The sequence below is a fragment of the Sciurus vulgaris genome, assembly GCF_902686455.1.
Source record: "Sciurus vulgaris genome assembly, chromosome: 16".
NCBI classification, from domain to species: domain Eukaryota; kingdom Metazoa; phylum Chordata; class Mammalia; order Rodentia; family Sciuridae; genus Sciurus; species Sciurus vulgaris.
Window position 1 is genome coordinate 28,341,769 of NC_136477.1, and position 16,353 is coordinate 28,358,121.

The 16,353-nt window shown below is 37.9% G+C and overlaps 2 protein-coding genes across 2 annotated transcripts in view; both read left to right on the forward strand.

The window, feature by feature from the left end:
- Window positions 1-16,353, forward strand: part of TRANK1 (tetratricopeptide repeat and ankyrin repeat containing 1) — a 137,223-nt gene that overhangs the window by 50,439 nt on the left and 70,431 nt on the right. The window contains 1 exon segment of the mRNA XM_079115631.1: window positions 1,426-1,606. Coding sequence (XP_078971757.1) covers window positions 1,426-1,606 — 181 coding nt within the window.
- LOC306646424 (TPR and ankyrin repeat-containing protein 1-like) overlaps window positions 4,630-16,353 on the forward strand; it is a gene marked incomplete at its 3' end in the record, with an annotated part of 39,553 nt that continues 27,829 nt past the window's right edge. Inside the window, 4 exon segments of the mRNA XM_079115061.1 lie at window positions 4,630-5,937; window positions 11,536-11,697; window positions 14,682-14,936; window positions 16,294-16,352. Coding sequence (XP_078971187.1) covers window positions 5,880-5,937; window positions 11,536-11,697; window positions 14,682-14,936; window positions 16,294-16,352 — 534 coding nt within the window. The 5' untranslated portion in view covers window positions 4,630-5,879.

Consider the following 16,353-nt stretch of genomic DNA (forward strand, 5'->3'; position numbering starts at 1 on the left):
ATAGTACTTATATTAGTTTTCTGTACTGTGTAACAACCATAAACTCAGTGACTTAGAACAACACCCATTTATTAGCTCACAGTTCTATAGGTTAGTAGTCTGGTGTGAGGTGAGTGTTCCTGCTCATTTTCTGGCAAGACTGAAATCAAGCTTTTAGCCTGAGCTATGTGCTCATCTAGACTTCTAGGCCTCTTTCAAGCTTATCGGTAGAACTGGCAAGGACCAGTTCTTCCTAGATTTTTGACTGAGGTCCCTGCTTCCTTGAATGGTGGTCAACAGAAGCTACTCATAGCTTCTACAGGCCACATACATTTGTGCTATGGTCCCTTGTATCTGCATACCTGCTGGGGATTTCTTATGCATCAAATCCCTTTCATACTGTGAATCTTTGATCTCTTCTCTTTCAGACCTCTAGAACTTTGATCTTTAGGACTCATATAATTAGGTCAGGCTGATCAGCATAATCTACCCATCTTCAGGTCAACTGATTTGGGAATCCTAATTACCTTTTCAGAGTTTCTTTACAGTAGCATCTGGATTAATATTTGATTGCATAACAGGGCAAAGGTATTTTTATATCATGGATCAGGAATCTTGGTGCCTTAGAATTTTGCCTACTCTGGCAAGATTCTTGATGGGTAGGAAGTATGAGTTAAGTTTTGTAAAGTGAGAGATGGGCAATTGTGACTAGGGAGATGAGAAAGGAGAACACCATAAGCAGGATGGTATTTGGAATAAAGATGCCTTGATGAGTTTTACTAAAGATTACCTACAGAAGTTGAAGGTCAGACATTAATTTGTTTAATTTGGTGCAGACTTAATCCTTTGTGCACCCCCAGGGATAAACACGTTCCATTCTGAAAACTGTTGCATCTGTGATCACAGAGTCACCTTGATGGTTGGCAAATAAATACATCAGAGCAGCAAATGGAGCTTACAGCCAGAGATTTGGAGCTGGGAGGGTGGTAATAGTAACAACAACAACAAAAAAACCTGATTGTCAAAGCAGTTGCTACTTTCTTCTCCTGTCCCCAGATAGGCTTTTTTTTTTCTTTTCTGGAACAATATTCTGTTTCCTTTCTAGGGAATAAAGAACTGAAGTCACAGCTTGCTCTTATCCTTACAGCTGTAACTGTTGCCTAGTAACCAGATTCCCCCTCTCCTTGCTTGTTGCCAAGGAGAGGGGAGAAAGGTAGAGAGGAGCGCACTTCTGAACCTCTTAAAAGCTATTGTCCTTCCCACTCCATACAGGACTCCTGGCTTTGGGGAGTTGGGTGAACTGCCCTAAGCTAGCAGTTTAGGTTTCTTAAACAGAAGGAGCCTGCTTTTTTTGTCCTGGGCAACTGGGAGGAAGAGCACTCATGGGGACATCTCCTTATGGAAGGAACCATGACAGTCCCCCCTTCTCATTTTGGCCTGCCCTAGGACAAACAGAGGATGTGCAGATGCTCCTGCGCTTTGGGGCAGACCCCACTCTGCTGGATCGACAATCTCGGTCTGCTGTGGATGTCCTGAAGAGGAATAAGAACTTCAAAGCCATTGAGAAAATCAACAGTCACTTGGAAAAGCTGGCTACATGTCCTAAGGACCTATCAGGTACAACTCCGTACATTAACTTTTTTGGGGGGATAAAACTGGTTCTGTGATATCAGATACAAATCAGTTTATCTCTTCTTGGAATACATATATGGAAGTGAGACCCCCTCCTCCCCAATATTCAGAAAACTTGTTCACTTTTTTTGGAAAGATAGAATGGGACAACTCTTACTTAGAGAGTATCTATGACATTTGGGAACTTTTCCAGATCTACCTCTAGACAGTATAGGTAATTTTTTTTTAACACATGTACACAGTAAAAATGAAAAAAAAATTTATACACAGTAGGAGATAACAAAAATCAAGTCTGCTTCTCAGAAAAAAGTCACTGCCAACAATTGAAAATATACTTATATCTCTATTTCTTGATTTATTGATTTGCGTTAGTCTCTATTGACAGACTCTACTGAATAAGATGAAATATTTGACTATGTTAGTCCTACTTGTTGAATTTGATCTGGAAATGTTACTTGTATCATTTACATTCCATTTCTTAACTCTGAGCTTTCCATGTTTCATCTATAGATTGATGGTAGCATGATTATATGAATGTTACTCTTTCTACAACTAGTAGCATGGCTGGACTCACAGAAATGAGTCACTAAATGTCCTGAAAACTTTGCTTTTTATATGTGATACTCTTTAAGCATCCCAGTTTAATGAAATGTATTTTTATGTTTCTTGTTCTTACACTTGTGTATGATTTTCTGTTACCTGCATAAGTTTCTTTCTTGATCTGCTAGATAGTAAAAATAAGTTTTTCATGAAGGCAGCATGGATGGTAGACTTAACAAGTTTTTGAAAATGTCTTTATTTTATTCTCATTAATGGATAACTTGAGTATAGACATATTATATTTCTTTGGTAGTAAGTTGTACTTTCTCCCATTTTATTACCTTTGTAATTAGAATGAGTTTTACAACCAGTGATATGTGGAAGTTTTAATGGCAGCTTTTTCTTGTGTTCAATCTGTGGTATCTTTTGATTTATGAAATACATGTATTACCTTGTTACAACTTTAAAGAAATTGTTTCATTGCCTTCTATTCCCACTTTATACTGATGAGAAGTCTGATGCTAATCTGATTTTTTTTTCTCCTTCTAGAATTTTCTCTGTCTTTGAGTTCTCAAATTTCCTTGAGATGTATCAAGATGTGGGTTCTTATTCATTATTCTTGTTTGGCACCTGTTGGTCCATTTCAATCTATCTTTCTTAGCTTAAAGAAATTACCTTTTATTATTTTGTTTCTCTCCAATGTTTCTTTTTTCTCATTGCTACTACTATTAAATGGATGAGTTTCTTGAATTACTAATAAATGTCTCTCAACTTATGTCCCTAATAGTTTCCTTTTCTTTTCTTCCTAGATTTTTAACTTGGTCTTTAGATTTTCCTTTTATAACTCAATCTGTCCATTGCTACATTTTAAAATTTGAGTTATCATAGTTTTAATTTCTAAGAATCTCTTTCTTGTTCTCATTGTTTCTCATTATAACAGCTTATTCTTATTTTGCATTTATCATATCTTCTTGAATCACATTTAAGAATATTACTTGTGGACTGGGGAGATAGCTCATTGGTAAAGTGCTTGCCTTACAAGCACAGGGCCCTGGGTTTGATCCCCAACACGGCAAAAAAAAAAAAAAAAAAAAAGAATATTATTTGCATACATATAAAGAATGTATGTGTATGTATGTATGTATGTATATCTCTTTTTATCTATCTATATTTATTTATTTAAAGAATGTTCTCAGGCTGGGGAAATAGCTCAGTTGGTAGAGTGCTTGCCTTGCAAGCACAAGGCCCTGGGTTCGATCCCCAGCACCACACACACACACACACAAAAATGTTCTCTTCTCTTCCCTGAATGATTTATGTTACTTTTAGGGTTAGCTAATTCCTTTTCTTAGTTCTATTTTGTGCTGTTGCTTTTCTTTAATCATCTTCTGATCTTTATATTATTTATGTTTGTGAATGATATAATAGCTTGATCAATACTTATTAAGTGGATAGTGTTAATGTTCTGTAGTTATTTGAATTTGTTTCTTCTGAAAAACTCCCTCCCAGAATGGGTGGGAGAAGGCAGTCTGTAGGTGGTGTTCGTCAAGGTGGGAGGCAGTCTGACGTCTAGGGATTATTGCAGTTGCCAGAGTATGGAAAAGTTTTATGTAGGAAGGTTGAAGCTGCTTTTCATTTAATACACCCCCCACTGAAATTTCCCCATTTCAATTTTTCCTTATTTATATTAATATCATCTGTCCTTTCCATGAGGCCATGATGATGAGGAAAGAGAAATGTATTTGCAGAATTCTCTTTTTTTTCTATGGATGTTCTTCTCAAGCTGTGACATATCATGTTTAGTTTTTGAATGACCTCATGTTTTAAGGAATTATGATTTCTTCTTGAGGTTATATAATTAACAAACCATTGTGAAGCTTTCTGAGAGCTTGTGTACATGATGTCAGTTTCAGAATTGTTTCCCCAATTTGAGAAATTTAAAATAACCACACAGATTCCTTTGCCAATGAATTTCTAGGTTTTAAAATAACAACAAAAATAGAACTCCTAGTTAATGGTAGGAAGTGGCTGCTTTGTAAATTTATCTTTATAAATTTTGATTTTAATTCTTAGAATAATGGGTATATTTAGTGTTAATACTTCTTAGCATATTCATTCATGTAGTTTTAAAGTTTTGATAATTTTCTTGTATAATAGAATCTTTGAAAAAACATCTCATTGAGACAGGGTTTTTTTTTTTTTTTTTAAACCCCCTTTTGTGGGACTGGGTGGAACCCAGGCCCTTGGATATGCTGACAAGTGCTCTACCCCTGAGCTACACTGGCAGCCCTGAGACAGGTTCTGGATCTCACTTTGTTCGTCTTTACCAGTTAAATCAGTAGCCTGTGTTTGGATCCAAGAGAAGAGACTCAGTAGAAGAATCTCAGCCTGTCTCTACTCATTACAGTTCAGCTGTACTTGCTTGGCAGAAAACCATGCATGAGAGGAATGTGCACCATTTGGCTCATCAGGTAACCTGTGATGGCAGTGGATGCAGTTAAACCTAAAGCCCCCAGTACTCCTTGGCAAACTTGTTGGATGTTTGAGTACTTCAAAGTTTTCTGAAACACTGACCATTAAGATTTTCATGACAAGGCTAAAGGAATATTGAAAGATTATAGAGAAACAGTTAAAAGTGAAAAGAACTGATACAAATTTAAAAAGATAGTAAGGAAGGGCTAGTAAATTGGAGCCTTCCTGTATTTCCTATAGTACTTCTAACAGCAGAACCCTTGTAGAAGTCAATCTTCAAATATGATCTCTGTGGGTAATGATTTCTGAATGGGAGAGACATTGTCCTAACTGTCACTGTTCCTTTATACATCCATATGGCTGTATATAGTTGTAGTATACATTTTGCTTCTAATATTTTGCCTGTTGCACAAACTTCAAAACCTAAGGTGGGACTAGGAGATCTTTCTAGATCATTTCCATGCCATATAATTACATAAGATGATGAAAATATTCTGTATTTGCTGTGTCTGATATACTAGGCATTGGTTACATGTAGCTGTTGAGCAGTTAAAATGTGTATGTCTTTTTTATTAGTATTATTTTTCCCACTTTTTATTGGTTCATTAGATTTGTACATAATGGTGGGATTTGTTGTTTTATATTTGTACAAAATGTGAATGTCTTGTGCATCTAAACAATTGAAAATTTATTTTTCTTTAATAACTTATGTAAGTTAGTGGCCACTAATTGAGCAGTATAGTTTTATATACTTCAACAGCCAAAAGGCCTTTATATCCAGAGTAGTAGTCAAGAAAATGGTGGAAGGTGCCCCAAGAGCCATGGGAATGAAGATGGATCTACTTTATTTTTATGGACCATTATCCCTCCTCATCTTCATTGATTGAGGGGACAGAGGGAAATATTGTCTTTGGAAACAGCTGCTGCTGGGGTATTTGTACCCTTATTCCTGACTAAAAAGTCTTACCCGATGATTTTAACTTTTTATACCTGTGGTCCTGAGTGCAGCACCTTTAGGATATGAGGTTTTTGCACTTGGATGGTAAATGAGCATTTCAATTTCAGACTAGGATTAAAGATGCTTTCTTCTTTGACCCTTTCTGAGGATCTCTGTAACCCATTTTCCTGATAACAATGGTGCTGATCTCTTTGAACAGGGTTGTCTTTGGCATGGAGGTGAGAAATAAAGTTTGAGAAATAAAGGGTCTCGTGGGAAGATTTTTGGTTCTCTAAACCAGAGTTTTTCCAATGTGCTCATGCACACAAATATTTGGGAGCCTGTTAAGATGCAGATTTTGATTCAGCAGGTTCAGGGTAAGACCAGAGATTCTACATTTCTCACAGTGCCAGGGAATGCCAGGGAATGCCAGGGACCACTTTGAAGGGCAAAACTTTTATCCTAAATAGTCAAGATTATAGATTATTGCCTTTACTTGCCTTTCATGGCCACCAGCAGATGGCATCCATGTCCACTTTCACCAGTAGCTGTTGCTGCTTAGCTCTTAGGACCAAGAACAAGCAGATTGGAGCCTTTGTGTTACTATCACTTTGTCTTTTCAAGTGAGCTCAAGAGTAGGCCTCTGAGGGGAGCTGACGGTTTTTGCTCCTTTCTAGTTAATGTAGATGTGAAGTTTTGATTTAAAGGATATTCAGTGCATTTTCTCCTTTTTATAAACCTGTGTTTTCATTTGTTTGAGAAAATGTGGGAAATGTAGGAAAGAAAATACTAATTTTCTCTTAAGTGCACCTGTTAGGATAATTAATATATTTGGGATTTGGTCATTTAGTCTAATTCTATACATTTATAATTATGACATTTTTATTTTCTTTTATAAAAATGGAATGTATATATTAATTTAACTTGATCAAATTATGTGTAATACAATTTATCAGTTTGCCTTTTATACCTTAAAAAAATATTTGGGGCAAAAATGAAATGATTTATTTCTATTTCCTAATATTTCTTAGCACTATTTTAACTTCAGAAGATCTCTTTAATTTTTAATTTCAAATTTGCTTAAATATATTTTTAAAATATGGCCATTATAGAAAATTATACAAATATAGTTCTTTATGGAAACAAAAATTTATTGTAATTACACTTTGGCTTGTTTTTATTCAGTTTTGTTATTGTTCAGTTAATAGTCATCTTTAAAAAAAAATCTGTGATTATAATGCATAAGCAGTTTCATAGCCTGATGTTTCTTTTGTCTCTTAGTAAGCTTGTAGAAAATTTAGGAAAAAAAACACAAAAATTTAGTATAATAAAGAAATCACCCACCTACCGTCTTACTATTCAGGGACACCATTTGTCTTACTTAGAACTTTCCTTCTATGCATTTTTAGTTGTCAGTAACATTCTCTGATTTTCCCCCCCTAAAGTCTGGAGGTTTCTCTAATCTGGAACTGCCTTCTTAACTATCTAAACCATGTAATCATGTATTTATCATACTGCATCTAATTATCTCTATTGTCAAGCTTAGCACATTTCTGTTCATTTTCATGTGACTTTTGTATTAAGCTAATTTTTCTGGGGGATGAGTGATCTGCCTGAAAAGCTTTTAATGGCATGGTACAAGGGGGCAAGCAGCAAGCGTCCCTCAGCTTGATAGTGAAGGAAATTCTTCTTTTACCAAAGGCCCCCCCTTTTTTTTTTCTGTACTGTAAAGTTTTATTGTTTTCTGTGTCTTCATAGGTATTTTAGGATGAAGGTAGGAGGCAAAGTCCAGGGGTGCCAGCCAGACATCATTCTACTACCACCCACATGTTTTCTGTCTCAGTATGCTTCTAGTTAAAGTGATGTGGGTTCTCATCTGGCAAAGTTACCTTCTTCTCTTCTTTGGAGTAGTGTAGATTCTACTTCTGCCTGGTGTCTGAAACTGTCTTGATTCGATGGCAATGAGTGTTTGCCCCAGAAGTTGGTGCATGGATGTTTCTGGTGTGCTGATTTGATTTGTTGAAATGTGATCCAGGTGTGCATCAGATAAGGCTGGAGTTCCTTCCCTGCTCCATTGGATTCCTTTTTACCATTTCTGTGCACTTCCTAACCTTGATGTTTCTTCATTTTGAAAAGTCAGTACCTAAGACTTGTTTTGTTTTCAAGGACTATCTTTGGACTTAGAGAGCCTGTTTGGCTCATGCTCCTTCAAACCAGAGGTGCCTGGGAATTTCCATTTTCCATTGCAGCCTGTGGGCAGTGACTGATAGATGTGAGAATATGAAAACTCTTTCCAGTTACCTTACATAGAGACAACTCTGAGGTGTGATTCACAGTCCAGAAATCCCCTGTGGGATGAGGCAAGGCCACTCTCTGTGGGACTTTGCTTGAACTCACACCCTCAGTTGAAGTCCTCTTCCACTTTTCTCTTGCTTCCTTACTCCTTTGCTGGTCTTCCTCCTTAATAAACTACTCGCACACAATTCCTTGACTCTGGACCTGCTTCTGGGCAGCCTGTCTGAAGATAACAATGCTTTTATTGTTTGCCCTCATTTTCAAATAGTCCATCTCTTTTAATGTATTTGCAGTTTGTTAGAACACAACACTGGACATTAATTCATCTCTTTACAACCATGAGAGCACTTCTACTGTGAGTCAGGCTCTTTTCTTTTGGTGAGAAAACAGATGTACACCTTTGCTCTCCTATCTGTTCAGTAAGATTCCATTTAGACTAAGAATGCTTTTTGAGGGTGTAATTCAGTTTTAACATCATCAGTAGGTGTTTTAACATCATCATGACTGTTTACTTGAATAAGTTGAATCAAGGAGATATTGTCTTCCTTGGCCACAGAGATGACTCTTTACTTAAAGTGGCCTTTCGAGATTGTCCGTAAGAGATACAAATTTGAATGGTTTGCATATGGTTGGATGATGCCATTGCACTAAGCCACCTTTCTACTGTTACTTCCCTGAATTGTTTTATTAGTTATCTTAACAAACTACCCCAAATTTAATGACTAAAAAAAAAAAGCATTTATTTAGCTCTTGATTCTGTATGTCTACAATTTAATCTGGGCTGTTCTTACAATCTTAATTGAACTCCTTCAAGTGTCTGTAGTCTTTGCTGATCTTGGTTGGGCTCTTTCACATCTATGAAGCCTCAGATTGGATAACTGATTTCAAGCTGATTTCTCTCTTTTTTTTTATTTTATTTTATTTTATTTTATTTATTTTTTTATTGTAAACAAATGGGATACATGTTGTTTCTCTGTTTGTACATGGCGTAAAGGCATACCATTTGTGTAATCATAAATTTACATAGAGCAATGTTGTTTGATTCATTCTGTTATTTTTTCCCTTCCCCCCACCCCTCCCACCCCTCTTTACCCTCTATACAGTAGTTCCTTCCTCCATACTTGCCCCCCTCCCTAACCCTAACCCTTACCCTTCCCTCCCCCCCATTATGTGTCATCCTCCACTTATCAGCAATATCATTCGTCCTTTGGCTTTTTGAGATCGGCCTATCTCACTTAGCATGATATTCTCCAATTTCATCCATTTGCCTGCAAATGTCATAATTTTATCATTCTTTATGGCTGAGTAATATTCCATTGTATATATATACCACAGTTTCTTTATCCACTCATCAATTGAAGGGCATCTAGGTTGGTTCCACAGTCTGGCTATTGTGAATTGAGCAGCTATGAACATTGATGTGGCTGTATTTCTGTAGTATGCAGATTTTAAGTCCTTTGGGTATAGGCCAAGGAGTGGGATAGCTGGGTCAAATGGTGGTTCCATTCCAAGTTTTCTAAGGAATCTCCACACTGCTTTCCATAGTGGCTGCACTAATTTGCAGCCCCACCAGCAGTGTATGAGTGTACCTTTCTCCCCACATCCTCGCCAACACCTGTTGTTGCTCGTATTCTTGATAATCGCCATTCTAATTGGGGTGAGATGGAATCTTAGGGTGGTTTTGATTTGCATTTCTCTTATTACTAGAGATGTTGAACATTTTTCCATATGTTTGTTGATTGCTTGTAGATCTTCTTCTGTGAAGTGTCTATTCATTTCCTTAGCCCATTTGTTGACTGGACTATTTGAATTCTTGGAGTAGAGTTTTTTGAGTTCTTTATAGATTCTGGAGATTAGTGCTCTATCTGAAGTATGATTGGCAAAGATTTTCTCCCACTCTGTAGGCTCTTTCTTCGCATTGCTGATAGTTTCCTTTGCTGAGAGAAAGCTTTTTAGTTTGAATCTATCCCAGTGGTTGATTCTAGCTTTTATTTCTTGTGCTATGGGAGTCCTGTTAAGGAAGTCTGGTCCTAGACCAACAAGGTGAAGATTTGGACCTACTTTTTCTTCTATAATCTGCAGGGTCTCTGGTCTGATTCTGAGGTCCTTAATCCATTTTGAGTTTAGTTTCGTGCATGGTGAGAGATATGGGTTTAGTTTCATTCTGTTGCATATGGATTTCCAATTCTCCCAGCACCATTTGTTGAAGAGGCTATCTTTTCTCCATTGCATATTTTTGGCCCCTTTGTCTAGTATGAGAAAATTGTATTTATTTGGGTTTGTGTCCGTGTCCTCTATTCTGTACCATTGATCTACCTTTCTATTTTGGTACCAATACCATGTCGTTTTTGTTACTATTGCTTTGTAGTAGAGTTGAAGATCTGGTATTGCAATACCCCCTGTTTCACTCTTCCTGCTAAGGATTGCTTTAGCTATTCTGGGTTTCTTATTCTTCCAGATGAATTTCATAATTGCTTGCTCTATTTCTGTAAGGTACACAATTGGGATTTTAATTGGAATTGCATTGAATTTGTATAGCACTTTAGGTAGTATGGCCATTTTGACAATATTAATTCTTCCTATCCAAGAACATGGAAGATCTTTCCATCTTCTAAGGTGTTCTTTAATTTCTTTCTTTAGTGTTGTATAGTTCTCATTGTAGAGGTCTTTCACCTCTTTTGTAAGATTGATTCCCAAGTATTTTATTTTTTTTCGAGGCTATTGTGAATGGGGTAGTTTTCCTAATTTCTTTTTCTGAAGATTTATCACTTATGTATAAAAATGCGTTGGATTTATGGGCATTGATCTTGTAACCTGCTACTTTACTGAAATCACTTATGAGTTCTAAGAGTTTTCTGGTGGAATTTCCTGGTTCCTCTAAATATATAATCATGTCATCAGCGAACAGGGATAGTTTGAGTTCTTCTTTTCCAATTCGTATCCCTTTAATTTCTTTGGTTTGTCTAATTGCTCTGGCCAGAGTCTCAAGAAAGATGTTGAATAGAAGTGGTGAAAGAGGGCATCCCTGCCTTGTTCCAGTTTTTAGGGGGAATGCTTTCAGTTTTTCACCATTTAGAATGATATTAGCCATGGGCTTAGCATAAATGGCCTTTACAATGTTAAGGAATGTTCCCACTATCCCTATTTTTTCTAGTGTTTTGAGCATGAAGGGGTGCTGTATTTTATCAAATGCTTTTTCTGCATCTATTGAAATAATCATGTGATTCTTGACTTTAAGTCTATTAATATGGTGAATTACGTTTATTGATTTCCTGATGTTGAACCAACCTTGCATCCCTGGGATGAAACCCACTTGATTCAAGCTGATTTCTCTTTATTCCATACTGTCTCTTATTCCCCAGCAGGCTAGCCTGAACTTCTTATGGCAGAGGCCGGGTTCTAAGAGCCAATAGAAGAATACAAAATTTCTTGAGGCCCAGGCTCAAAACTGGCACAAAAATCGCATCTACTGAAATATACTGGTCATAGCAACTCTATAAGCCAGGCCAAAATAAAAGGACTGAAATGGGTAATAATCCACCCTTCTTGATGGAAGGAACTGCAAAGTTATGTTGCAAAAAATGTGAATACAGAGAAGGGAAGAGAATTGTGGTTATTTTTGCAATCTACCACAGCTGCGATCTCTGCATTCAGAAACATCACGTGGTGGTGTTTTGCAGGACTCATCAGTGGTGATGGACCCACTAGTGACAGCGACATTTTCCGGAAGACCTCTGAGCAACTGGTGCAGTACATGAATTCAGGAAACCGGTTATTGCATAAAAACTTTCTGAAGCAGGAAGTAGTTCAGAGGTTTTTGCGCCTCCTTTCTTCTCTGCAAGGTATTTTTCTTCACAACATTCAGTTGTGTTAAAGATGATCTGTGCCCATTAACTTGCTTTTCTAGGAACTGGGGATGTTGCTCAGTGATAGAAAGTAGGCTTAGCATGCATAAGGCCTGGATTTAATCTTCAGTGCCTCAAAATCCAAGACCAAATTCAACTCTAATATCTTCTAAAAATTATTCTCTAAAAATAAAGGTCATTCTCTACATCTAGAACATTTAAACAGCACAGAGAGTTCTTCAGTGAAAAGTCTATCTAGGTTGTATGATAGAGAGAAGTCCCTAAATTCCATCCCCAGAGGCAACCTCTGGTACTAGTTTTTCATGTAAACTGTCTTATTAGTTATTCTTTGCAGATGTAGTCACTCTTTACATATCACAGATGTTTCTTCTATACATAATGGCTAATGTTGGAGTATAGGTATTGTAGAATTGAATGTTAATTTTTTTCTTTATGAGAAAACCAGGAAACTTTCCCCAAAGAACTTTAGAAGATAAACTTTAGATAATTATGGCATGTTCTAGGAATTCTAAGTTTTTGAAATTTAGCATTTAAAAAACTGACATTTCAATAAGACTGAGATGTCTCAGTCTTACAGAGCGTACAGGAAGACATGACCAGAAAACCAGAAATGCTTTTCAGGATATATAGCAGATCCTAGCATTTAAGGCTTGAAGTTGTTGGTTTTTTGGGGGGGAGGTGCTGGGGATCAAACCCAGGGCCTTGTGCTTACAAGGCAAGCACTCTACCGACTGAGCTATCTCCTCAGTCCCAAGGCTTGAAGTTTTGTGTTTGAGTCTTAGTTCTACCACTTGCTTGATCTATGACTTTGGTTCAATTACTTACCTCTTTAAGCTTCAATTTTGTCATCCTGGACTTAGCTGGGGAACTAATCTCATGAGATAATGTATAGATCAGTTAATCCAAAGTCCTCTACATAAAATGTTAATACTCATTAGCTTTTAGGGTGAGTTGAATAAGTTTCCATTGCAATATTTGGCTTGTTTCTTGTATATGAAAGAAATGGGTCAAAGACAAATGGCACACACAAGTCTCTTGGATGAGCCCTTCTTTTGTGAGCTCTATTAGATGTGGACATTCTGTACAAATCACATCTAAGGATCCTCTTAGTTTTGGACTTAATGTCATCTGACACATGAAGTCATTCTTTTATACTAACTTAGGGTTATGAAAATAAAACTTGACCTTGGTCAAAATCTTTCAAGATGGCAATGTTACGTCTTGAATGTCCTTTGTTTCTTAGGGTCTGTGTTCCTGAGCTTCCTTTGTTTCTCTTTGGGGGATCCTGTGGGTCAGTGTGGGATCCTCTGTCTCTGGGTAGGCTCTTTCCCTTTTTCTCTGTGTTCCACACTCTTGTGTCTTTCCTATTCTCCCCACAGCTTTCCTCCAGAGTTAAGTCTTGAATTTACTTAACTCTTTTGTCTCTTTTTCTCTCCTCTTTGTTTCTTTAACTGCTCATAGAATGGGATGTTGATAACTGTTTCTGTTGGAATTGGCAGACTCAAATTGGCTTAAGTTGTCAAAAAAGTAACTTTCTTTTATCTTTCACTTCCATGCTAGAAATGAACTGTAACCTCTGTCAACAGCACCCATTCCCTCCCGTCTTACAACTTAACTGTCCTCTGGTCAGATTTTATCTTAGACTCTCAGAATAAATCTAGATCTCTAATCTGTGACTTATCCAGCATTTCTGGACTTGTGGACCCATTTCTTTCTCATGGCAGTTGGAACAAAAGTCCAAGGCTTCACTTTTGATCAGTGCATACCTCTGAACCAATAACTGATCAGGAGGATGGAGAGTCTTGACTTGGTTCAGGCCCAAATCATGTGCTGCCCTGTCCCTTTCATACCTTAGCAGAGTACTGGAGAGTGGGAGTGCAGTTACCAGAAGACCAGTGAATAGATTCTGGGGAAGAGAAAGTGCAAATGTTTATTTTAAAAGTTTGCCTTTTTACTTTTATTCTAATCCTTGTTAAAATAAGATGATAGACTTGCCTATATTTAAATTTGTTCTTATTTTAAAATGAATATTTAAAATATTAAAATGAATATTCATTTTAGAAAATTTAGAAAAAGATGGGAAGCAAAAAACTAGCAAATGCAAATCAGGTTGCTCATATTTAGGTAATTTTTGATTTCTTCCCATCTGCTCTTCCTCCCTGCTTTCTTACTGGTAGGATTGCCAGACCAAATACAGAATGCCCAGTAGAATTTGAATCTCAGATAAACAATTATTTTAGTATATGTCCCAAATATTACATGAGATACACTAAAAATTTATTTTTCATCTGAAATTCAATTTTAACTGGCATGCTATATTTTTATTTGCTATATCTGGCAATCTACTTACTGAGGATCTGTTCTAAAAGTTTTTCTCTGTTAAGATTCATTAAAAGTGTGGCATGGAATAACCATTATCCTGTCTCTGGACATCAAAGACAGATGGCAACACTTATGTAGCATGATTCAAAATTCAGAACGAGGGATCAACCACCCTCTCACTATTATCCTACAAATCTTGACTTTCTAATTGTCCTTCAGTGTTCCCCTGTAATTTGGTGTTTCTTAAGCAGGGCATACACTTACTATTATGGAAAATTTAAGTCAGGCTTTGGCCTGACTCAAGTATGTTTGCCAGGCTTTTGCCTGACTCAAGTACTGAACTCAGTACTCTGCCTCAAGAAGCAATGGTCAATTCTTCTATATCTGGGGCCAGGTTCTGTACTCTCTTAGGGTATTTTTAATGTCCTCCATAAGCTTGTGAGGTCATTAGTTACATTGATATTCACGAGTGGTTAAGCAACTTACTCAAAGTTATTATTTGTTTATAGTTTCATCAGTGCTTAAAAATATTGATCTGTAATCTCTGTTAGTTGTGTGTAAATGTTGGGTTGTAATGGGGGAGAAAGAGAATCATATGAACCTTTTGTCGAGTGTGGTTGATTTCTTATTTTTGAAAGAAATTCCTCCTGACCTGATCTGTGACATTAATCGAGACTGTGCCAACACCTTCATCAAGTTCTTACTGGAAAAACAGAAATGGCCTGAAGTGCTTCTGCTGCTAACACGCAAAGTAAGTGGGGAACCACCACCTGGAGATTGCTTCATCAAGGACTGCAACCTCTCGGACCTGGACATCTGCACCATCATTCCCCACCTCAGTGCCTGGGACCAGCGGAAGACACAGCTCCTGGGCCGCCTGATAGACAGTGGAGGTGAGAATGCCCAGATGAAATGCACTGGAGTGTTTTCCAGGTTGTCTGGACTGGTGGCCTGGCTTCCTCTTGCTTTTGAAGGCATCATGAAATTTTGCCTCATTCTCCCCACTGTATCTTAAGTGTTTTTGAAGCAGCTATGAGGGTTAATGAGTTTTCTTGTAGGAACTGTGCATTTTTGTGAATTTCAGTTATCCCTGTTCTCTTTCTATCATAATATAAGAAACATTAGGTATGTGGATGGTCCTTGGCTCTGGTTTAGTTCACAGTGGTCATTTCTCCCTGGCCTCTGGCTAGATTTCCCTGCGAGGCTTTTGGTCAACTCTTATGATATCTTTTCTAATCAATGGATTGGGATTTGAGATGATTGTTTTTAGTGAACCAGCCAAGGAATTGGTGGGTGGAAACATCTGTCACTTGAATCAGAACAAGTGCACGTAACTGGGCATGTGTCTGGAGTGTGCAGACATCTTGCTAGATTGGCATTTATTAAAAAGTAATTTAGAAACACCAACTCCCCCCGCAACACCTCCACTCATGTAAGCAGAAGTACCCTTCATAAGGTGCAGTAGTGCTTGGGTCCTCAGTCGTTAGCGTGCCATACACAATGCACAGCCTTTATGCATTGGCTGTACCCACAGCTTTCAGGAGGTAGATGGAGTGCCTTCTACAACTTATTTCTTCAAACCCCTTATGTGGAGTGTTACTTTCTTTGCTCAAAAACTGTAGTTATCATGGTTTCCTGTTTCATTCCTTGATTCAGTAAGCCCTTATAGAGTCTCTTTCAGGATTTGGTGCCAGGAACCAAGTCCACAGAGGTGAATGCTCAGCTGCTGCAGGTCTACATGGGGCAGAGCCTTGGTGGAGTTCAAGGAGACTGAAGTGCAGAGTGGGTTTGTGGATTGAGTTCAAAGGAAAGTGATACAGGGGGCAGATATGTGAAAGGGGAAGATGGCAATTGAAGGCAAATACTTAGTAGAAACAAATCATGTGGGAAAGGTATTCATGTCCTGCTCACTGACTGTGTTGGATATTAGGCAAGCAGTAGGATTGCCATTATTCTCCTGCCCTGCCCTTACTCTGAGGCAATGCATGGTGGGAACTGTGGGTTCTGTGGTGGCATGAGAGGAGGGGCTGGCGGTGGGCAAGGCCTGTAGACAGGGCACTTGAAGGAGCAGGGCTTTCAGCCTGTGAGTACCAGGGGTGGTAGGAGGATCTTGATAGTCAAGTCAGCAGCAGCCCTTCCTTGGCAACTAAGTGACAGAAGCAGTCCCTTTCTCTTTAGGTGAGCCAGGCTGTACCTCTTCCCAGGGATGTTGACATGCTTACAGATGCCCTTCTTTTCTTCCCTCTCCAGCCTTGCCCGAGGGTCTCCAGGAGAGCCAGGAGAGGCCACTGCTCATGTGCCTGAAACATG